Source organism: Spinacia oleracea, chromosome 6 (genome assembly GCF_020520425.1).
Source record: "Spinacia oleracea cultivar Varoflay chromosome 6, BTI_SOV_V1, whole genome shotgun sequence".
In the NCBI taxonomy this organism is placed as follows: Eukaryota; Viridiplantae; Streptophyta; class Magnoliopsida; order Caryophyllales; family Amaranthaceae; genus Spinacia; species Spinacia oleracea.
Window position 1 is genome coordinate 123,227,886 of NC_079492.1, and position 23,143 is coordinate 123,251,028.

Here is a 23,143-nt window from a genome sequence, read left to right on the forward strand (position 1 = left end):
CCGTGTAATGTGTAGTAAAGGCTGCAGGCCCTGCGCATTGGAATTTCTGGAGCAGTGGGGCGTGCTCGAATTTCTCCGACCCCGTGCTTAAAAAACTGCACTAATTGAAATTAAGGGGTGAAGAAAGCCTAAGCCTGACCCAAATTCACCATTTCAACTTCGCAACAAGCAATCACAAAGTTCCACCAATTAGGGTTCTGAGAATTCAAATGTGGCGACATAAACCATTTTCGGTAAATTTTATGCTTCGCGTTTCCTTTTTGTCTTATGAAATTGCACTTAATAATATTATTTTCAGTTCGATAATTCGTTTTTATTTTAGGAAATTCATGATTCCGATCAGAGTATTTCTGGTAAGTCAGCTTAAGATAGTGTATTTGTGAGAAAATGTTAATATTATTTGATTTTCGAATTATTCTTACCATTTTGGAATGTTTCATAGACGACGATGACGAGCAAGACCGTAATTCGCCTGGAATTTGTGTTTCCTTAGCTGGAACTTCGGACCGCAAGAAGGTAAGACTATTTATGTGCTGCTGATGTTGTTGATTGTGACTTGTGAGTAGCTAATCAGCTGTTGTGTAAATTTTTTGACAATGCAATTTCACTATAACAATGTGTGATTGTCTTGTGAATTTGAATACTGAGTTTTCGTTAAAGTAAAGGTGGAACCTCGATGGACTTGAATCATACAACTTGCTATAGTGTGTTCGGGCTAATGAAGAGGTTGTTTAGTTGAATAGTATAAAGTAAGACATAGTATGAAGTAAGGTGGACAATATTCTCTTTACTCTTTAGTACATTATTGAAGAACTGGGACTTCAGTCTTGAAATATTATATCCAAAAGATACCAGAACTCGATTTACTCGTATTTTTGGTTGCTAAGGGGTGTGATTAAATAGCATTTGAAATAGTGGTTAGGATTATATAGCGTTTACAAGATTAACCAAAAGTGTAGTCATGTAATTTAGTGCTGTCACACTTGGGAGTTGTTATCTAGTAAGGTGAGGCATTGTTTGCTGAGCGTAAGTGATTAGTTTTCAGAATGGGGCATTCGGTATTGTAGCTGATTGTCTAGCACCTTTGCAGTACTTGGAAGTTGGAACCAATAAGTACCTGATATATTTATGTAGTAGATAATGCCTCATGACCCTCCTGAAGACTAGTAGCGTAAGATTGTAAGAATTGAGGCGGTAATATGTGAATCAGAATTAAGTAAGAAATAGTGAAGTGATTGACACTCTTTTCCTAATAAATCCTTGACATGTGTCTTAATACTGTGCAGAGCATGCTAATTTTAATGTTTGATAAGACTTTCCAACTTGGTATAAGAGTTAAGTTCTGCGGTCAACAATTATATTTCTGATAAGCTGCATATACTTTTTCTATTTTCCAGGAACATCTGGGAGTTGCGTCACAGCTTGAGTTACTCAAAGGTATTCTCAAATATTGCCTCGGTCTTGTTCTATTTCTGACTTTCCTTTATTCGTAATTGTATTTATCTCGTGTGTTTGGTTTTGCTTTGCTAGTCCACCTGCATGGCTGTGTTGATACTTGATAAAATTCTGCAACTTGTTATTTATTCTTGACAGTTCTATCATAGATTTCCTCTCGTTTGTTTCCACCTTTAAAATAAAAATAGAGTAAACTTGTGAGTTGTGGTGATTGTGATTAGTATAAAGAGGAGTAAGTTTGAAATCTCACTGATATAAAATTGATCAAATATTCGTTACACGTTGATGTTCTTATCCTTGTTTAGCCGACTTGTGATGGTTGTGGTTAATGAACTTATTCTGTTGATTAACGCTCTATACCTTATATGAGCTCTATTCCCTATATACAAACTGTTTTCGAGAATCTAGGGGAATTAAATACGTAAGTCTCTCAGTCATGACCGGGCATGCTCGTTGTTAGTTTGTGGGCTTCCATCCACCTCCATTTAACCCCATTGACAAACTCCTGAACTGGGCGTTGTTTTTAGCTTGGCCAAGACTTGGTGGCAAATTGGCAATCCAATCTATCTTGAACTGGGCGTTGTTCGATATTTTTCCCCTTAGTTCGTGGAGGCTGGTAATGTAGTGTGAACATTTACTCAGTAGAGAAACTTGAAGTCAAACTTGCAACGAGCTATAACATTAACTTTTGAGCTATGTGCTTATGGATATGCCAATAGAGATGGAAATTTTATATGTATGCTGTATCCTTATCCTACAGTATCTTATGTTATGCCAAAGATAGTTATTTGTCAATAATCTGGTGTTTATAGAATTGTTGTCTCTTATACAGGTTTACACCAGGTAAATAAGAAATGGTGAACAACAAACAATAAAGCTAGTCTGTTTTCTTAGGTGAAAGTGAATACATCGAGTGTCCTCCATGGACTTGGTGACCTAGTCAATGGTTCCTGCCTTCCTCGTGTTGAATTGTGTACGTATAAATAAACGCTGAGTGGTACATAACAAAATCTATTCTATCAGAAGGATTTCGGCTTCTCTTCTGAAGATGAGGTGGAAGTACCAGATTTTCACAAAAGGAACCTTGATTGGGAGAATGATATTGGATGTGACTTTGTCAGCTCAAAAGTTGTTGGTTCCACTTCTGATCCAGATGAACAGATCTCGAGTGTTGAGGTACATGGTACACTGTTGCCTTCTAAATGGTTGTGATGCTTTCTATCAAGTGATAATATGCCAAGTAAAATATTTCTGCTGATTTACTGTGAGATATTTCTACTGTTCTTGTAATGGCAGTATGGTACTGTCGACTTACTGAATCTTACACTTTTGACGTGCCTTTTTTGGCAGAAAGGAAGAAAGATGCTTTTCAAACCCATCAAAGGTGGGAATAATGTATCTGAGATGCTCGATCGTTACACTAAAGGAAATGAAAAACAGTTTGAGCCCTGCACATCTTATGCGGTTGATAAAGAGGCAAGAAGACTGGATCAACAGAGTGAAACTGCCAGAAGGTCTACATGCCATCCTTTCAATTCAGAGGACAAGAACCCTGGTAAGGGTAGTATCTTGCTTATAATCATGCTCTTGTTTTTTGGCTGATGCTTGGTGCACTTTAATTTGTTTGTTTAATGCAACAACTTTTTATTTTTTTTAAAGTTGCCATGACCCATTTCATTGATTAGCTGGGCAGACAAGCAGTTCCTCTAATTCAGGGTTCCTCTAATTCAGTGTTTTATTTTTGGCAATTAAAAAGGTATGAAGGATTTATTTCCAAATAGGCAGATTACAGCACATGAAGTCTTAGAAAGACTGCAAACAAAGGTAACAGCCTCACCACAACAACTATACTTACAACCAGACCACTAGAAACAACACAGGAACAAACACAAAGCTAACCTTTAAAACACCCTTCATACGGAGAAGATCTTTTTTGAGCTTCATTGAAATTCTTTTTCTTTTTTTTTTTTCAATTTTTCACCGTTAAAGCTTTTTTTTATATGTTGTTATTGTCTATTGGACCACATCCTATTAGTTCTTAACAATGGAAAGTGGGCCAAGAGTCCAAAAGAAAAGAAAAAAGAAAAAAAGAAGATGACATATCCTTTTGAAAATAGCATAGTATATTTGTTTCCTAGTGGATATTACATGATAAACACTATGTTATATGCTTCATTTTGTTAAAACAAGGAGCAATAGGGAAGAAAATCTGATGTTTATGTGTTTTTTGTGGTTATTTTAGTAAGATATATATCCATAATGGTAAAGAAACCTTGAATTCTTAAAAAGTGCGCTTCGCTTCGATGAAGCTCGCGCTTTGCGCTTGCGCTTTACGCTTGCGCTTTACGCTTGAGATCTAGGACTCATATCGCTTTAGTGCGCTTTGCGCTTTTTTAAACACTGACTCACCCTCACAACCTCCTAAAGACATATTGCATTCTAGTTTTTTTTTTGAAAGCAACATGTAAAGAACATAACATTAATTCATTATCGTTACCCCAATGCCTTCAAAGAGGCTTCCGCAACAAGTGGGGTAAGGGGGGTCCGACGAACGCAACCTTACCCCTGCAACTGCAAAGAGGTTGTTTCCAATTGACCCATAACTCCATAAGTGATAACGGGACGACCATCTTCTACTTCAGGAAAGGAAGCGAAGAGGCTTTGAGAGCGATTTTGATTTATTACATTATATCCCAAAGCCAAGAGAACATATGAATCTTTGGCTCCATCAGAAATGGACAGTAAGGAACAGTACAACAGGGAATAGGTTTAAAATCTTACATTCTAGAACGTGATCAGGCTTAGGCACATAATAGTGGACAATAGTAGCATATACATCCTTCTCAATTATGGCCCAACTCTTCTTGAAAAATACGACATTCAGGGATTGATTCCCATCTTCACCCCTTTCAAAGCAGCTTCAGTTCAGCTTCTGTGACCTTTTGTAAAACCCTTCTCTGGCAACCAGAATTAATCAAGGACCAGCTCTTACATTGGGAAATGAATTATGAGAAGACTAGAAGCAGAAGTTCCAGAAGCTTCAATATCTTTTGGATCAACAATCTTATCACTCCTATCGTGAAATATCACTGAAATTCTGTTCAATCTCAACATTTCCTCAACTGAATAGAAAAAGATCTTATAGCTAGTGTCACCTATGGTTTTAGATCCAGTTTCAGTTTCATTTCCTATTCAGTGTTTTATTCTGATGTAATGTTTCTAAGCAATTTTCTTCATTGGCTTATGGTTGTAGAGGTTATAATTTTTTTGAAAATATGAAGCTTCCAATTGAAGTGTGCAAAGTTATGGAGAGGATTTTGATCTAGATAGTGTGAAACAGTATGAGAGTTAATGACCTGAAATGGGTGCTTTTAAGTGTGATGCTAAAGATATTGACTTGTGTTTGGTACAAGATCAAATTTGGCCTGATCAAAGGGAGAGGAGCATATGGAATACTATGTGATAGTAACATGCCTCTACAGGTGATGAGAAAGTTATAGCACTTCCGTTCAGCCGACTTTCTACACGGGTCTTATTAATGGGCTTTTAAGAAATGTCATGTTTTTGGAAGATGAATGTGGAGTAGATGTATCTGTTAAGGTTGATGTATGGGGATTAAAAAATGATGGAATCTACAACTAAGGGAGTTCAGTAGAGTCAGAGTGACATTATTTGATAAAAAAATATGAAAAATGTGGGAGTACCGAGTACAGTTGTTTTGACATACCCAGTGCGAACTTCTGCAGGTACTGGTTCAAAGACTGAAGAGTTGGGAAAAATATTTAGGTCTCCAGGATATTTCTTTGGGTAAAATGGAAATGGAGAAGGGGGCCTTACATAAACTTCTCATGGGAATGCCATTCTACTTAAGCTATCCCTGATCTTCTTAGGATTAAGGCTCTTAAACTGTTGCCGTTGCTTACTAATTGGCTGTATGTCACAAAGACATAAACAGCCAAAAAGAAGAAGAAAGAAACGAGATGTCAAAGAGAAAAGAGAAAAAGAACGTCAAAGAGCATGCAATATGTGCACAATTGTTCTCTCTCAAAAATAAATAAATTATATGTGCACAATTGAGATTTCTTTGGAAAACTTGTAATGCAGTAGAGAGTTCCTTCTTTCTGGTGTCATCAACCTACATTAAATAGAATGCTTAGGGATTGGACTTCCAAGTTGTGTTTCCTTGTCATTGTAGGCATAAAATGCAAAAAGTTACTAGAATTCTTAACGAGCCTTGTGTTTAACCCAGTGTTACTTGGTTCGCCCCTAACCCCTGCAAACCGGTTTGGCTGTACCGATTCGTGGTTCGCCGGGATCCAATTCGCGATTTTTCACGAACCAAACCAAAACCCCAGTTTTAACGATTGAAGGTCCGTGAAGGCGATAGAAGATAAAATATGTTGGGATTTTTGTTAGAGAAGGACATACACGTTGATTGCGATCGTCAATTGTTATTTTCGCTGTTCTTTCTTCTTGCTGAATCTAAGCACCATCGGAGAGACTGGAACTCTAGATGTCGATAGTGAAGAATGAAGATGATGGATTGTACTTTTTGTTTTTATTTTTTTTACTTTGTTTTGCACTTTTTGTTTTATTATAATACTTTTTGTCTTATTATTATACCTTTTGTCTTCCGGTACTATTGTTGTGCATTGCACATGGGTCATGGGTGTGGTGTCCCATTATTTTATTAAGTTTCTTTTTGTCAATTAACTTCTGCCTTTTTAGTTTTCACGTGACTTTGCTAAGGATTGTGTAATTAGCCAGATTGAATTTTCCTTATCAACTTTAATACTATTATTATTTTTATCGCATATTACACTCAGTACTTTAAAATGTAACTACACAAAAAAAAATTCATACTTCTCTCGCGAACCTAAAATCAGCTACCTGCGAACCGCGAACCCGAACCCGTACCCCATACCGAAACTAACCACGAACCAGGTAGCTCTGGTTTAACCTTCCAAGAAAAAAAATGATGGAATCAATCTAGCCTACAAAAATAATGCAATATGCTTTTCATGTTGTACTAAAACTGCAAGGTATTTGATATGAAGTATAAACTGTTACAGGTGTCAGATGTAAAACCAAGAAAAGATCATCTTTACAGCCTCATAAACTAGACACTTTTTGGTCTGTTTGGAAAGACAAGTATCCTAACTCATCTAATGATGATGAGTTGCTCGACAAAGCTGAAAGTAGTGAGAATCGGCCCATGGACAAAACTGGTTCATTAATTCCCGGAGGTGGTGATGATGAGACATCAACAAAAAGTCTTGTGGTGCCAATGGAAGCAGCTATGCAACATGATTATAATAAACATTCTATGGCTGAACTTTTGGACAACCTCCAGGGAAAGATCATGAATCCTCTCTTGAAGTCAAAAAAGGTTCCTTACCTTTGTAATTATAAATTTTTACATTGAATTCCCTTGTCATAATCTGACGTACTATCTGTTACAGGGTAGTAGGAGAAAAGGAACAGAACAACGTGCTGTTAGCAGAAGCATGCCTTTGTCACATAGGGATATAATTAGTGATGAAGACCTTTGTGAAGCTGTGCATAGTGGATCATCAACAGACAATGAGGTATCTCTATTTTGTTGATAATTATATGATTTCCCTAGGCCCAAAAGATGTACTTCGTATATTTATTTTCTTGTTAATTAAGATCTTCATTCATTATTTAGGACAATGCTCAAATTTTAGAACTTGCTATAGTAGAACCTGGAAGGAAAACAATGGCAGACAAATTCCAGGAAGCCTTTGATTGTGCTTCAGTAGTAGACAGGAGAGCTTCCTTTGAAGTACCGAAACAATCCAGGTGAGTGTTGGAAATAAGCGAATCTTGATAAATCCTTCCCATGGAATTATTTTCCAACCTGTTCCCTGGCTGTTTTGGTTGTGTTTCTGCGAGGTGCAGCACTGGACTCTTTGGAAGATTGCAGCGTATAATGCAACGGCAGAAGGAACAAGATGCAGATTTCTTAAAGAAAGTGCAGACTGAAGTTTGGCCTGAAGGTGATAGCATAGTACTCAAATTGATTTCAGCGTGGTCTTTTTCTTAACTTAATAATTAACAAATTTGGGTAGTTACATAGTTTCTGTGATTCAATGTCCCTTTTCCCAGAAATCTGTCTCAGTTTTTCATGTTAATTGTATTCAGATGGAGCAAGTTGCATTGATGTGAAGATATTATCAAGATCCTTTGATGCGAAGCTTAGTGTTTGTCATTGCTCTCTAATTGAAAACGAGGAGGTTATTTCTTCTGATCATGATCGTTGTATTTTTCTCTCCCCCTCTTCAGGAGTCCCCTTATGTATTTGTAATTTGTCCCTTTTTGTTCATCATTTTTGCTTTTTTGACTTTATTTTCGTTGTCTTGGGAAGGACTGTTATTACTTGTAGTCCTAAAGAAGGGTCTATTTTTTTGCATTGGATGTCAAATAAAAATAGAGCCTTTTTTATCTTTTATTTATTTGTTTTTTGTTGCAGAGTTCACTTCAGAATCCTCAACATGAAAATTTTGGGAAGATATGGACTGTCATCTTTAACTCAAGGGTTTGTGGTGATGTCGACCTGGAAGTAGGCAACTTAATTCGTATCTGTCCGCCTTGGTAAGTATCAATGTCATTTCCCCGCCATAATGTTGCTTGTAGAGTACGGCTAGATAAATCTATATGTAGTGGTATTTTCACTCCACGTTTTGGATGGAAGATTAGTATGTCTTCTTGCTGGAGTTCTGTCTAAAGGTCCATCATATGCATTATGATGTTAGATTATAGGGCCGATAAACACAATTGACCAGTCAAGTTTCCTAAGTTGTGACACAGTGTGAGCACGACACAGGACTTCAAGCAACGTCACAAGCACACACAGTCGCGCAAGACATCGTGGTGGATCGATCTACGAGAAATTTCTAAGCTGTGTAGTGTGGTTGTCTTCTCATAGCTCCAGTATTGCTTAAAGTAACAAGCATAAAGCTTCCACTGTGCCTCTGAAGATGTGAGCTATTTTAGTTAAGGTGTCCCAACTTTGGTCATTTACACAAGTGCCCCCTCCAGGGAGCTGTGTTGCAAAGTTCGAAGGCGCTTTGCCTGGCTATGGAGAATTTCCCAACTTCATACTAATTTACTTTACACGTAGTATGTATGTACCCAAAAATAAATTGCACAAATGCACACTAATGAGAACTGTCCTGTGTATACAACTCAGATCCGCACCCGTCACCAAGAGAGAGAGAGTCCACTTAACAAGACCGTAGGAGGTTCCACCTTAAAACCATATGGCTATAAGGGGAGTAGCCCCTTGGCCTTATTAAGTGATTAACTCTCTTCTCTTTTGTCAATGTGGGACTCTCACACGTGATGTTTCATGGGTTAGATCTTAACATTATGCGAATGTATTGACAGGAAAGACGTACAGGTCCTTCGGGGAGGAGAGATCATAATTCTGGCTTTATACTTTTCCCAGATCCATACCTGAGACTCAAGGCAGTATCAGATACGAAGCACGAGTATTTTTTATACAATCAAATTCGCAAGTGGAGCTGATGTCACAATTCCTCGGTAATCAAGCTAATTCAATCTTCTTCTCCCCTTAGCCTTTCAGTTTCAATGTATTATTGTGAATTGCATTCGAAATAAAACCAGTAGATGCTCTTAGGTATGTATAAATTCCGGGAAAGGGTAATGTAAAAGATAAAGTATTTCGTAGTAGAATACAAGTTAGTATATTATCAGCTAGGCTAATTAAATTACATCTGTTTTGAGTTGTCATGATGATGATTATAGTCCATAAAAAACAGAATTAAAATGCTTGTTAAATATCTTATGCCAATAATGCCATTGTTATTTAAGAGCAAAATATCCTATGCTTTTGTACTTTCAGCCTTCAACTTTATCCAGCAATACTTTTTTAATTGTTAATTACTTTTTTCTTTATATCCAATTGCTTAGGTACATCCATCCTTTAACTTATCGAGGATTATTTTTATTTTTATATTATTATAATTTAAGTTTCTTTAAAAAAAATCATTTTTATACTTCGGGTCCGTGGAAAGAGGGTGGAGATATTTTCTTTTTGCCTTTAATTAATGGAAGCAACTTGGCAATTTTGAAGTCTTTTCTGTTTTCTCCAATTAAAGATAAAGATTACTTTACTTGGAATTTTCTTGCGACCCACTATTTCACAAAGAATGGCCTAGCATTTTCTGGAGTAATTTCTTATTTTTATCTATTTTCTTTTATTTTCCCAAGTAAGACGTTTCAAACTTCTACGCGTCATAAGCGTGTAATCGTGTATGCCCCTTTTTATATATATTTATATTCCTCACGTCTTCATAAGAAGTTTTCTTCTATAACATCAATTTCATCTCCTAACCTTAAAATAAAAAGTCAACTTTGTTCATCTCATCCTCTCTATCTGGTTTCCCTCTATCTGTTCTTATCAAACTTTTTCATCCTTGCGTTTGCGGAAGATCATATACAAAAATGGTTTACAAAACCTTGGAAATCACTCTTATTTCTGCAAAAGATCTTAAAAATGTCAATCTTATAGGCAAGATGGATCCGTATGTGGTTGTTCACTTATCGGATGAACCCAAAAACAAGCAAAAGACTCCGGTGCATCAAGACGGGGGCACGAATCCGGCATGGAATTACACCATGAGGTTTACTATCGACGATGCTGCTGCGGCGAAACCGGGTAAATATGTTGTCTTTACCCTAAAGCATGAGCATACCTTTGGTGCTGATAAAGATTTAGGGGAAGTCCTTGTACCTATAAAAGAGTTGTTAGACGGTGTTAAGGATCCTAGTGGTTCTAAGCTTGTAACTTATCAGGTTAAAAGGGTTTCATCTGGGAAGGCACAGGGCGAACTGAAGTTGTCATACAAGTTCATTGACATGGCTAATAATATGGGTACTTATGGTAAAGGTGAATATCAAACTGGTCAATCATGCAGCAGCTCGACTTCTTCTGCGCCATACCCTCCACCAGGAGGGTATGGTGGAGGGTATGGCGACGTGTACCCACCACCACACCATCATGGAGCTGGAGGGTATCCTCCTTCGCAGTCGCAGGCACCACCACCAGCAGCTGGGATCCCATATGCTGCACCAGGAGGGTACCCTCCGCAGTCACACGGGACTGGGGTACCGTATGCAGCAGCACCAGGACAAGCACCACATGGTTACCCTCAATATGGAGGGTACCCTCCCCCTCCTGCTGCAGGGTATGGGTATCCACCTAGCGGTGGATACCCTCCACCTGGTGGGTACCCTCAGCCTGGTGGGTACCCTTCTTATCCTCCGGCAGGTGGGTATGCCCAAAAACCACAGAAGCCAAAGAAGAGTGGTGGAATGGGAGGATTGGGAATGGGATTGGGAGCTGGACTCTTAGGAGGACTTGTTCTTGGAGAAGTGATGGATGATGCTTTTGATTGTGATTTCTGATTGTGATCCAGTTTTCGATTTTTAGCTCTGCTGATTTATCTTATATGGTCTAGTTTTTGATTTTGGACCTTTTTTTATGATTCAGTTCATTGTTATTTTATGTCTTGATTGTAAATTAATTGGCTTGCTGATTGATTCAGACTTTGATAGAATTAGTTAGTCTGTTTATCCCTTAAATATGTGTCTTAATTTTTTTGGTTTGATTTTCTTCTAGTTATCAGTATCATCTTACTCACAAGTTCCGTTGTGCGATTAGACATTAACTGTATGCATGGATTTACTTTGCCAATCACCACTACGAGTTGACATTCCTATGCCCTCTTATGATGCAATAAGGTCCTGCATACAAAATAAAATGGTTGTATTTCTGATAAGCAAGGATCCAGCAGGTTCATTTTTTTGATGCTTTGATCCCAGTGAGGCAGAAGACCCCATCTTGTGGCACTGCAGCCCTTTATTGATGCTGCAGGCTCAATGCTCGAGCTTATCCTCTCACAGAGGATGCTCGAGCTTATCTTTTTCTCCCATCAGTGAGCGTCGTGACACTCTTGTGTGGCTTCTTGCCACGGACGACTAGCTTCACTAGGAAACTTTTCAAAGTGGTTGATTTAAGAATGGTGTCGAGAATTCATGTGGCATTTGCACATTCTTTGCAGGCTTGCAGCCCTTCATCTTTCACCTTCACTAACATTATTATGATCTCAACATCTATCAGCATTTTTAACGACAAATTAGCTACCATAAGATAGGGATCAATCCTTCTTCCTGAACCTGCATTTTACAAATAGAGCAGTTGCCATAATATGTACTTCAGCTAAATTAACTTTAAATACCAAAACTTTGTGAAAAAATTATTAGGTGCACACCGCACACCAAGGGTATTTATACGTCTATTGTGTGTTCTATCATATTTTCTCCACATATGGACGGAGAAAACACGAGAGGATGTACAGTGTACCTAGATGCATGTAAAATATTTTAAAAACTTAGTACTGTATAAAAATCAACTCTCTAAGAACGGTTTTGTCCCTAATAATAATATGTACCTCTTACAAAAGGCTAGAAAATCATAAAGATGATAGTCAACAGTCAACAAAACCAATATAGTGTTACGATTTTTATAAAGAGGATGTACTATCCTGAAAAAACAATTTCAATGTTCTAATCCATTTTTTCAAATCGATTTTCTTAATTTGATTGTTACGGAGTTTTTTTTAAATTTATTTTCAAAAATGCCTAGCTGTTGTGTCGTTTTATGGAAAAAATAATGGAAAATTGAAAATGTTATATGGAGTACCTACATTTGTAAATTTTGAAAATAATATTGCATTTTTGTATGCCATTTTCGTAGCCAAATTTGTTTAAAATTACGACCAAGTAGAAAAGGTGAAAATACTCCGTAAAAATTAGGGAAAAAACGTCAGTTAAAAAAAAAATTGAGATTGGATGAAAAAACTTGAGCTTAATGGACATAAATTGAGTTAAAATGAATAAAAATTGCATTTAAGTTATATTTTATTTACGATTATACAATAACTTTTTTTTTGGTTGGGGATCGAACACGAGTTCTCCCTACCAAGTTCAGCCCCAATCACCACTTAACCAACAGGCAATTGGTCTACAATAACTTTTACTATTCATAATAACTTTTTTATTTGGATTCACCAAAATAATCGAAAGTTCTCTGTCTCTATTCCGTCCTTGACATTCAGTAATGGAGAAAACCTAAAAAAACAAAACTTAGACTCCCTTTCTTTACATTCAGCAATTGAAGACAACAAAGCAGATCAAATAAAATTTTAATTTTTAAATCTAAAACTATTCATTCAGTTATAGGAAGCTATTTATCTTCTACATTCAATCCAATCAGAGGTTCAATAAAGCAATTCAGTTGATTTGTGCAATCACAAATGGACGGAGAATTTGGAAAATTATATCAAATGATGAAGCAATTTCAATGCCAGCTAAAAATTCAAGATCAAGCACTTCCATCTCCATCGATATCTTCCTCGCCGCTCCTGCCATCGGCGACTCTGCGGCGGCGCTGGTTGCGGTTGAAACGGTTAGTGTTGGTTTAGTTGATTTTTTGCTCTTGATTACAGTTACTTTTCTGGGAATTATTTTGACTGCCTTCGCTTCTTTAATTAAATTCTATATTAATTGTTAAGAGTGTTTCCTAACACTAGAAATCTAGAAATATGACAGCTTGTATGATATGATATCCTGTAATATGATATCTTGTATGATATGATATCTTGTTATCTTGTATGATATGATTGATATCTTGTTATCTTGTATGATATGGTATCTTGTATGATATTTTAGGATAACTATGCTCATGATCATAGGATGGAATGTATATTCAGCTTGTTTGATATCAATACAAGGCAACCCTTTCTAGCTTGAACATTGCTAGAGTTTACCACTTGAGCAATCCAAGTTTGATTTTGGGTTTCCTTAATTTGTGCGGGTTTTCACTTTTCAGTGATTAGTGAGTGAGTGAGTGAGTGAAATCCATTATCCATAGTTGGGGTAACTTGAGTATGAGGAGTGAACTTTGGGAGTTTATATTTAGAACACAAAATAAGAGTTGATCATGCTCAAGTTGCTAAGAGATGTGCCTGTTGTACTCCGGACCGGACCTGTCCGCTTTGTTGATACTGCAGTAGTCAAAGGTCACCTCTAGGGACTATGTTTGCATAACTGTTCAACGTATTTGTACTTCAATTGAGCGCACCTCCTGAAGCATATCCACAAGGTGATGCGAGTCCGAAAGGATCATGAGGGAGGCGATGTTCGGTTGAGCCGCCCACCTTAGGCCATTAAGGAAAGCCTGAGATTCCACTTGCGGTGCTGACTCAGTATACCCAAACGTAGCACCACCACCACAAACAGCAGTCATATTCCTGCCATGGCCTTTCGAAAACCAACCCATTTCAGACCAGTTCGACTTCTTTCATGACCCATCAATGAGAATAGATGTAAGTGTAATAACAATGCCATAGGGCCTCGTCACAAAAATAAAAAACTTTTAGTTTTCACAATGTAGAATTTACCAACGAGGACCGTGTAGAATTTCCTATTTTTTCTTTTTGTATAAGCAAGCCAATTTATATGAAGCACATTTGGTGGATATGCATACACATAACTCATAAGCCTTTTCTTAGGGTTTGAACAATCCTTTTAGTTGTCTTTTCCTTGAATTTTTAGTTCAATTTTTTTTTTTCCTGAGATATATCGAATTAAGATACTTTTGGGAAAAAAATTATTTCAGCTACTTTTAAAATAAGATGAAGTTATATAAGGAAATAAATAAAAAATATATGACTATATCAAAATAGTTACTCAAATTTATAGTGCAAATGCAAATGAGCAGTAAATCGAACCTAGTTGGTAATATATCATAAATTAGTTTGTTTCCTTTTATTATATACTCCATATTTCCTTAAATGTTCAACAAGAAATTACTTCCTATATATTTATCATCTTTTATATATCGGGCAATCGTGGATGTAACTACCATGATCAATTATATTCTAAGAGGTGGTATGCAACACTTAGGATAAAATCCGTTTACATCACTTCCGTTTTTGGCTTCTTGCATAAAATATGATATAAAGTAAAACTAATTAAAAATTTAAAATACGTGTAAAAAAAATCAGATTTATAGAAGTTGACCACGTATAAAAATTAAAAATTCAGTGGGCAGTTTGGCAAAACCAGGTTGGAAAAAAATTACATAACGTTAAAGATTGAGGTACACAATTTTTTTTTTTTTTTTTTAACAATCCGGGTATTCACATACGTGCTAAATAACTATTGGACTAGTTTTGACTTTTACATATTAGACAACCTTACAAATTTTCTGCACAAACTGTAGAAATTTATACCTTCCTTCATCAAAACAACCTTTTGTCTCTAAAAAAAACTCAAAATCCTTCTCCAATCTCCACAAGTTGTTCATCTTAATATTTTAAACCATCCAAATTCAAATTTCTCGAGTTGGATTTGTGGTTGCACAAAGCATTAATGGATCAAAGGAATAGTGATTATGAAATGCCAGTCCCTAGTTATGCTATGGGCACTCGTATCCTTTTGATTGATCCAGATATCATTTCTCTTTTGCAAACAACTTCAGTTCTTGAAGAAGCAACTTATCAAGGTTCAAAGAAAAACGTTTACTCTTTTAGTTCTTCTCCTTCTCAATTCCTTTCATTTTTAGTTATCTTTATATCCCCTTTTTTTTTCTGAATGAACTCTATCCAATTTGGGACTAAGGCTTTGTTGTTGTTGTTGTGAACTCTATCCAATTTGTTTATGAAATAAACTTTTTCCAGCCTTCTTTGGAGACGAAGTGGAATAATGTGGGGTCGTTTTTGAAATGTCGGGGATCGAATAAAACAAGGATGTATTCTGAAAAATTAGAAATAATATGTATTTATATATTTATATGGATAAAACCTTTATTTTCATCAGTAATGCTTAATATATGCATGATCTAAAGTTCAGAAATTCTCGAAAGGATCAAACAAGGATGGTGCAATTATTTCATATTTTCTTAAGATGTAACTAACGCCAAAGTTGGCTATCTTGAATCAAGAAAATCTGAATCAGATGTGATGCACACAATCAGTTAGAGCACTAAGTACATCCCACCCCCAACACATCTAAGATGCACGCTCTCACATTTCCTCCTTACATGTGGATATCATGTGAGGAGAAAATGTGAGAAAGATCACCAATGGGCATATTTGGTTGCACCAAATAATTGTTACCCCACCCCTTGATATGGATAAAGGAATTTTTATAAAGAAAACTCTTGTTCTACTGGTGTACTCTGTATATAATAGTCAATTAGTTTTACTGGTGAATACTTGGGTTGATTACTATTTTATTTTTATTTTTAACATTGGGGATGATTACTATTATTAATACTAGTCACATATGCTAAAAATTAGTATATCGTGTAAAGTCTTGAGGTGATACTCAACTACTCGTGAATAGGGATTGATTCAACATTGTTTTTATTTTTTTAACCTCCAGTACGTTTATTATTCTTATTATTATTCTTATTATTATTATTATTATTATTATTATTATTATTATTATTATTATTATTATTATTTTTATTATTTTATTTTTATTATTATAAGTTATATTACTGCTGTATTATTATTGAGCATCTAAAGATACAAAGTATAACTAGCAAATACATTACCTTTTTATAGAGATGTCAAAATGTTGTTTAATTTTTGTTTGTGCTGTTGTGCATCTTCACATATGAAAGCTATCTTTGATCATGAAAATCTGAATCATATAAGACGCATCCATTCATTTTGACAGTAGTAATAAATTGTTAATGTTATTTAGTTTACGTCATTTTGCCACAGAATTACTATGCTTAAAAGTTAAAACTGTTCTTACTTTTCAAGGGACAAATAATATGGAAAATGAAAGATTAACGGGATGGATATTGTATAATTAAGGGAGTATATTGTTATTTACATAAGAGGTAACGCAAATGTAATGATTTTGTCAGATTTTTATTTATATTGTCAATTCTTATGTATGGACTGCGATTTTCTGTCAATTTTTATATAATGAATGCGATGTTTGTTGATTTCTATGCATGGAATGCAATTGTTATGTCGATTAGTAAGTGTGAACGTGAGTACTTTGTCGATTACTACTTAATGAATGCGATTGTTTTTGTTCATTTGTATATAACTTTAGTTACGCGAATTTTGTCGATTCATGAATGAATGCATGTTTTCTTTGTCGATTTCCATATAGTAAAGCCGTGTTTCTCTGGTGTGTTAGTCATGAATATGAACATTTTGTCGAGTAGATAATGCATGCTACCAAGTTATGAGGCATGAATGCTACAACTACATGTAAGATATACTTTAGATTTCAGCTACCTATCATGAGTATTACTGTATTAGAGACCAATGAAGTCTGTCCTAGCGGGGTGGGTAAGACCGAGGGCGTGTATACAATAGGGTCATGTGTACGATAGGGCATGTGTACATAGATCATAGGTGTTAGGTCGAATGCCCTCTCCCCCATCTGTAATCTATATTGCTCTTGTAGCTCATACAAAAGTTACAAACCCCCCAAAAAAGAATAATGGCTATTAGAGATATTAAATATTTGGAGCTAATTATTTATGTTTTCTTGTAGTTGATATTAAATATTTTGAGCTAATTATTTATGTTTTCTTGTAGTTACGAGTATTGAACTTCCAAATGTAGCACTCTCCATGATGAAAGAGCAAGCTAATGAGTATGACATAGTCATTGCTGCAATGGAAATGCGAGGAATGGATGCCTTTACATTCCTTAGAATTGCAAAGAGCGTGTCAGACATCCCTGTTGTCTGTATGTTTTTGACAACTATTTCAATCTTAATGATATACTATGTATATTTGATAAATGTTATGACAAGAAAAGTGTTTTGCAACTAAGTTCAATTTAAATTTCAATTTTGCAGTGACCTCATATAAGATTAATGGTCTATTGGTTATCACAACTCTGCAGCAAGGAGCCTCTCAGCTTTGCCCGTCACCTTTGAGCAGAGAGGATGCTCGAGGTTTATGGCAGTTTGTGTTTAGAAAAGGACAGGAAGAAAGTGATAATGATATCACTAAAAAAAGAAAACAGTTGCCTCAGAGTGATTCTGAGCAACTAATAGGCAACTCTAAAGGGAAAGGCAAAGAGAAAGAATTCCCCACGAAAGATTTATCAGCATCAGATGAAGCTACAGGTCATAAACAGAACAGGAAGAAAAATCAGAAGAGAAAAAGAGTAGAATATGGTGAAGAAAACAGGTATGATGATACAAATTGCGAGTCTGAGGCTGCGAACAAAATGAACACCAGGAAACCTGAGAAGAAGCGCGTCAAGTGGAACTCTGACCTTCATGTCAAGTTTATGGATGCACTTATTAAGGGCAATGAAAAAGGTAACTCACTAGGATAAATTTCCTCTACTACTGTTTCCTCATAAAACCTTAAATTCACATGATGCAGACAGTTTAGACATTGAAGGTTCCATATTAGTACTCCGCTTGGATTCTATGATCGAGATGTTACTATATTGAAACTAAAGTACATTATCCTAACTCTTGTTATACCTTTTTGAAGCAATTTTTGTAACGACGCAAGAAGATTCTGGAACTACAGATTCGGCATTGCTAGCTCAGGTAACAAGCCATCTTCTGGTAGTGCTTTGATGTGAGTTATTACTGTTAATATTTTTAACTGTTTAAGGTTAACAGTTATGAATTTGAGTTCCTGTAAGTCATACATAAAGTCATTTCCTAGATGGCAAAGTGGCTTAGTTATGTCTTAAGAATCATAATCCTTGGGTATCCATGTTTTGTCCAATTAGGTAACAGTACATGTTGAATAAAGCATACACCTCATTATGAAATTAAGCAACCTACGTGATAACAAGTGCAAGCTAAACCCATCTACATATGTAGCTAACACGTTCTAGACTTCGAGTCAGACCATAACGTGGACAACAGGAAATGAAAGGATGGATATGAATGCAGGTGCTAGATGGGTAGATCCAGTAGAGCAGGTTAAAATTTCACTAGAACTAGAATGCCACAATTCAATATCGAAAATTTCACTAGAACTAGAATGCCACAATTCAATATCGAAAATACAACTGAGAGCCTGTTTCTTGTCATAAACAATTTTTGTAAAGAGAAATGGTCAATATATGAACACTGGTTTGATCTGCAAGCAATCCTGAATGCTCGTTTAGATACAGGTGATTGAAATACTTTACCATAGTTTTAAAAGGCACAAGGCGCAAAAGTCCCTGGAGCCTAGCCACAAGGCGAAGGCGCACGCCTTTCGTGTGCAAGGTGCACGCTTTTTAAATTTTTTTTTGTGATATTTAATTTCTGAAAAGAAAAAATCAAACTAGTATTACTTGTTGTCACAAAGGGGTAAAATTAGTAATCATAGTAAAATTAAAAGCTTTTGAGGAAAAAAACAAACAAAAGGGACTAAGGAAGGTTCACTTTTTAGTCACGGGGTTCATTTAGATTCTCAAAACAAGTGTGTCACAACTTACATGAAACAAAGATAGAAAAAAGGAAGAGTTTACATGACCTGTCGCCGGCTGTCGCTAAAAGAGACAAGGAGAAAGTAAAAAAAATTGGGGTTTTCTCTCTACTCTTTTCAATAGAGTAAATTCTAGCGGTTAAAGAGAGATATTAAAGTCACGTGGTTTGGCCTTTTTTTTCAACAAAAATATTACTCCCTCCGTCCCAAAATTAGAGTCCTATTTTCCAAATAGGACGTCCTAAAATTATAGTTATGTTTCTATTTTTGGCTATTAAGGTCCCCATTTTCTCATGTACTATATTAATTAAAAAATGTATTGAAAACACAACAAAACAAAATCAAGTACTCCCTCCGTCTCTTTTTGTTTTTTACGTTTTCCTTTTTGGGTATTTCAAAGTTTTCTTTACATTTCCTTTTATATTATCACATAAATAACTTAGTATTCTATCACAATTTGTGTCCAATCATTATTTTAACCAATCAAATTTATTGGGCCATTTAATCTCTCACACTTTTCCATTGGGACATTAATATTTTCTCATTTTCCAATATCAGAATTTTGATAAAAGTGAAAACATTATAAATAAACGTAATTTATCTCGTTTAAATAAAAAAATTGAGGGATTTCAATGCAAATTAATTATTCGTTAAAACGCGTGAAAATATCAAACGTAAAAAACAAAAAGAGACGGAGGGAGTACTATATTTCTCTTTTCCATGTACTTTATTTCACTTTTCCATACAAACCAATCATCATTTGTACTTTATTCCACTTTTCCATGTACTATATTTCATTTTTCTTAAAACCCGTATTTTTAGTCAAACGGGACTATAAATATGGGAAGGAGGGAGTACTTGTCAAAAATTGGAGCCTTATACCACAAGTCCATAGGGCGTTGAGCCTTGAGCCTGGGAAAAGACGCAAAGGTGCGCACCTTTTTGAGGGTGCCTGAGCCTATCATGGTTAGGCGCCAGGACCTGTGCCTTGAGCCTAGGCGCGGCCAAGGCGCACTTTTTAAAACGAAGTACCTGACACATGAATAAACAGAAGAATGAACAATGAAGATCATTGATCTATAATCTAGACTTCTGTAAACAATGAAATATAACCAACAACAGCATGTTTAGTTAAGATCGCTTAGTTGTGCGGCCAAAGTGGGGGAGTTGTAAAAGTTACTTGCACTTCCTGCTGTAAAAATCCATTTGCTAGATTCAAATAAACTGCTTATATGTTACTCCCTCCATCCTGAAATAATATGCCACATTAGATTGGGGTCAATTTTCTACATTTGAGTTAAAATATATCAAATGATCCCTTGCTATTCAGATATTTAAATATCCCAAGGTATCAATAAGGGTAACATGGAAAAGTATGAAGTTTAACTTTACAATATTTAGGAAGTGGCAGACTGGCAGTGGCCTACTATGAAACCTAAACTATATGGCGATGGAGGGAGTCTTTGAAGAATATGGACGTCTTTTTGGAACTAAACTTTTCCCTAAACTTAGAATCAGTCAAAGTTATGGAACTATATTTTTCAGTAATTACTAGTCAATCCCCTAGGCCTAGATGATAATGAATGTGAGAGTTTAAACTGCATTCTCCTTCCCTTTTTTACGTGTAATTATTCTCAATCCTCCACATTTCTCTTACTTAATTACACCTGGTGTACAATATTGTAATGCGGGTGTAAGGTTACCCAAAATGCTTAAAAGGTACCCCGATATAATGTAAAGTTATTTACTTTAGCGATAAAATGTTTCTTTTTAATAAAAAAATATCCCTTCAAAATCACTCATAAATCATACTCCCCCCGTCCCTTAATACTCGCACCGGTTTGACCGGTGCGGAGTTTAAGACATTTGAATTGACTTACTCAGTATTAATTTAATGGGTGGTAGTTGATAGTGGGGTATTTTTTAATATAATTAGTGGGAAATGTGTAAGGGGTGGGGAGTGGTGAGTGAGGGATGTGGATTTTTAAATGATTTTTTGTGGGAATTAGGGGTGTAGGTGGGGTAGTAGGTAAGTGTGAGAAATAATATAATATTGGTAAAGATTTCCATTTATAGAAGTGGTGCAAGTATTAAGGGACGGCCCGAAAAGGAAAACGGTGCGAGTATTAAGGGACAGAGGGAGTAATATATAAAGGTAACCATGTAACTTTTAAAAAAGTTTATCCATACAAAATTAATACATAATATAAAAAGTTAATCAAAACATGTCAAAAGTTACCAAAATTTGGGTCCCGATTTACAATAAATTATTGTATACCTGGTGCGCACAAGACCCATTGTTTAAGAACTTGCTTAGCAGTTGAACTTGTGATATTTTCTTCCTCAGAATACCAAAGAAGATGGCAATTATCCTTCTGTCAACATAGCAAGTCCGACAAGTACTAGTGACATATTACAAATTCGAGGCCGTTTGAGTTCTGAAACTTCCACAGATGCGAGGTATGCCAGCAACGAAGTTCAAAGGTCAGGGGCTAATCCAAGACTACAATCAAACTATGTAGTCAACAGCATTTTTGCCGCAAGACAGAGCTATCTTTCAGTTCAAAATTACTGTCCTGAAATTAGGACAACAACTAATGGAGGTTTAAGTCCACCGAACTTTAGAATTGTTGATGACGCTGACAAAGGAGAACAGGCTAAATGGGGGGCAAGTTTTAACCCAACATCACAACCCCTTGGCACCACTAGACTAAACCTTGGAAATAATGTCAGCCAAATTGGAATAATGGATGAGGCAAGTTCTATGAACAAAACTTCAGTTTTGTACAACACTAGTAGCCAATTGGCTTTTAATGAGACCGCTCCTAATCAATCAATTCTTAGAGGAAGGATTGATCAAATTCGACATGCATATTGGACTAATGTTAACTCAGGTATGCCTACATATTTAAGCATACATAGCAGTGTGTTGAATTTAAAGAATGCTGAAACTATTTGGACATTTAATCACTGTAATTTTGGAACTGCAACAGGGAAAAAAAGTTACATACCAAACAAACAGGCTGAAACAGTTGTGTATCTACACTCAAGTGACAAGGGAAACAGCTCTCGATCTGGCAATGTTAGCAATGGAGATGTCAGAAGTATAGGCGAGTTATTTAGCAGTCAGGATAATGTAATTCAAAAATATGGATATGATGGGTCAAGCGATATGAATTCACGGTTTCCTACATTAACTGCGTGTTCGCCACACCAAAACCAGTTTTCATTTCCATCTTCAGAGAATTATGTTCAATCTTTTATGCAGAGCTCTTGCAACATACAGGTGGAAACAACAGGATTATTTCAGAGTTCAAAATTTTCCAATTCTGACAGTCACAGCTGCAACCTTTTGCCTTCCTATGGATTAGAAAATCAGGATAGACAACCAACAACTGATTTAGGTGGGTATGAAGATCTTGGAGTTATAGATTCTACTGAAGAAATCCTGAATAATACCGATGGAAGCAGATCACAGCAACCTACTGATGAGGACATTTTCTTGGAAACAATTTTAGCCGAGGTTGAGCATCTTATTCAAACTTTTCACTGCTTAACTGAGGAAGAAGCTAGATAGAATCTTTTACATATTACTTTTGGTTGGTTTATATGTATATGTTACTTACCAGGTGCTATTTTTGGTGTTTACAGCTGCGTAATGATTATGCAATCAGTGATCTCGAGAGCTTAGGTTTCGCCACCAGCAATGATGTGATATCGAAGATTGGATGAAGCTTCAAAAATATACAGCTTTTTAAAACTTCTATTAGCTAGGTTGTTAAACTTTACTGTCCGCATCCAGAGATGTGCAAAACTTAATAGTATTTTGGATATGTTAATGTATTTGGTTCTTGAAAATCCTGACTGCTAGAATTTCATGTATGCCAAAAGAAACAATGGTAGAGGTTGAATCTCAATGAGATTTATTAGCTCATTCCAAATTGAGCTGTATTAACTGCGCAATCTGCTTGTCTTGCTACTGAAATCCATTACTATTTATCTTTCCTCTGTTGCTCATGCAGTCTTCTTTTTATCTATATGTTTGATCTCATTCTCAGTGATGCATATACTTCAGTCTATTATGCTACAAGTTCTTTTACTATAAACTAGTCTTTTCCAGAAAAACCCGACATTCTGAAAACCAGTCACCTCCCA

General features: G+C 35.9%; 3 protein-coding genes across 4 annotated transcripts; all 3 read left to right on the top strand.

Annotated features, from left to right (window-relative positions):
- The first annotated feature begins 387 nt into the window (after nucleotides 1-387).
- Nucleotides 388-9,006, top strand: LOC110795435 (uncharacterized). Its single transcript, XM_056832725.1, has 12 exons — nucleotides 388-516; nucleotides 1,398-1,437; nucleotides 2,288-2,298; nucleotides 2,479-2,631; nucleotides 2,806-3,010; nucleotides 6,528-6,844; nucleotides 6,918-7,043; nucleotides 7,145-7,278; nucleotides 7,378-7,475; nucleotides 7,621-7,712; nucleotides 7,949-8,070; nucleotides 8,866-9,006. The coding sequence occupies exons 1-12, from the start codon at nucleotides 388-390 to the stop codon at nucleotides 8,936-8,938; spliced, it is 1,500 nt and encodes a 499-aa protein (XP_056688703.1). The 3' UTR covers nucleotides 8,939-9,006.
- LOC110795437 (protein SRC2 homolog) lies at nucleotides 8,866-11,085 on the top strand. 2 transcript variants are annotated; one of them, XM_056831340.1, is made up of 2 exons: nucleotides 8,866-9,021; nucleotides 10,013-11,085. In XM_056831340.1, the coding sequence occupies exons 1-2, from the start codon at nucleotides 9,006-9,008 to the stop codon at nucleotides 10,906-10,908; spliced, it is 912 nt and encodes a 303-aa protein (XP_056687318.1). In that variant the 5' UTR covers nucleotides 8,866-9,005; the 3' UTR covers nucleotides 10,909-11,085. The 2 variants fall into 2 exon arrangements, with proteins under 2 accessions (XP_056687318.1, XP_021856137.1); XM_022000445.2 differs by lacking the exon at nucleotides 8,866-9,021 and having other exon boundaries at nucleotides 9,631-11,085.
- Nucleotides 11,086-14,937: 3,852 nt separating this feature from the next.
- LOC110795432 (uncharacterized) lies at nucleotides 14,938-22,951 on the top strand. The gene is made up of 7 exons (XM_022000439.2): nucleotides 14,938-15,070; nucleotides 17,136-17,288; nucleotides 17,401-17,871; nucleotides 18,053-18,111; nucleotides 21,336-21,882; nucleotides 21,982-22,511; nucleotides 22,640-22,951. The coding sequence occupies exons 1-7, from the start codon at nucleotides 14,938-14,940 to the stop codon at nucleotides 22,718-22,720; spliced, it is 1,974 nt and encodes a 657-aa protein (XP_021856131.2). The 3' UTR covers nucleotides 22,721-22,951.
- The last annotated feature ends 192 nt before the right edge of the window (nucleotides 22,952-23,143 follow it).

Excerpts from the sequence above, each read along its gene's own strand:
- LOC110795435 (XM_056832725.1), top strand. The coding sequence starts at position 388 with ATGTTAATATTATTTGATTTTCGAATTATTCTTACCATTTTGGAATGT. Across the intron at positions 7,279-7,377 it reads GAAGTACCGAAACAATCCAG|CACTGGACTCTTTGGAAGAT; the intron begins GTGAGTGTTGGA and ends TGCGAGGTGCAG. Across the intron at positions 7,713-7,948 it reads CTCTAATTGAAAACGAGGAG|AGTTCACTTCAGAATCCTCA; the intron begins GTTATTTCTTCT and ends TTTTTGTTGCAG.
- LOC110795437 (XM_022000445.2), top strand. The coding sequence starts at position 9,946 with ATGGTTTACAAAACCTTGGAAATCACTCTTATTTCTGCAAAAGATCTT.
- LOC110795432 (XM_022000439.2), top strand. The coding sequence starts at position 14,938 with ATGGATCAAAGGAATAGTGATTATGAAATGCCAGTCCCTAGTTATGCT. Across the intron at positions 15,071-17,135 it reads TGAAGAAGCAACTTATCAAG|TTACGAGTATTGAACTTCCA; the intron begins GTTCAAAGAAAA and ends GTTTTCTTGTAG. Across the intron at positions 18,112-21,335 it reads ATTCGGCATTGCTAGCTCAG|AATACCAAAGAAGATGGCAA; the intron begins GTAACAAGCCAT and ends TTTCTTCCTCAG.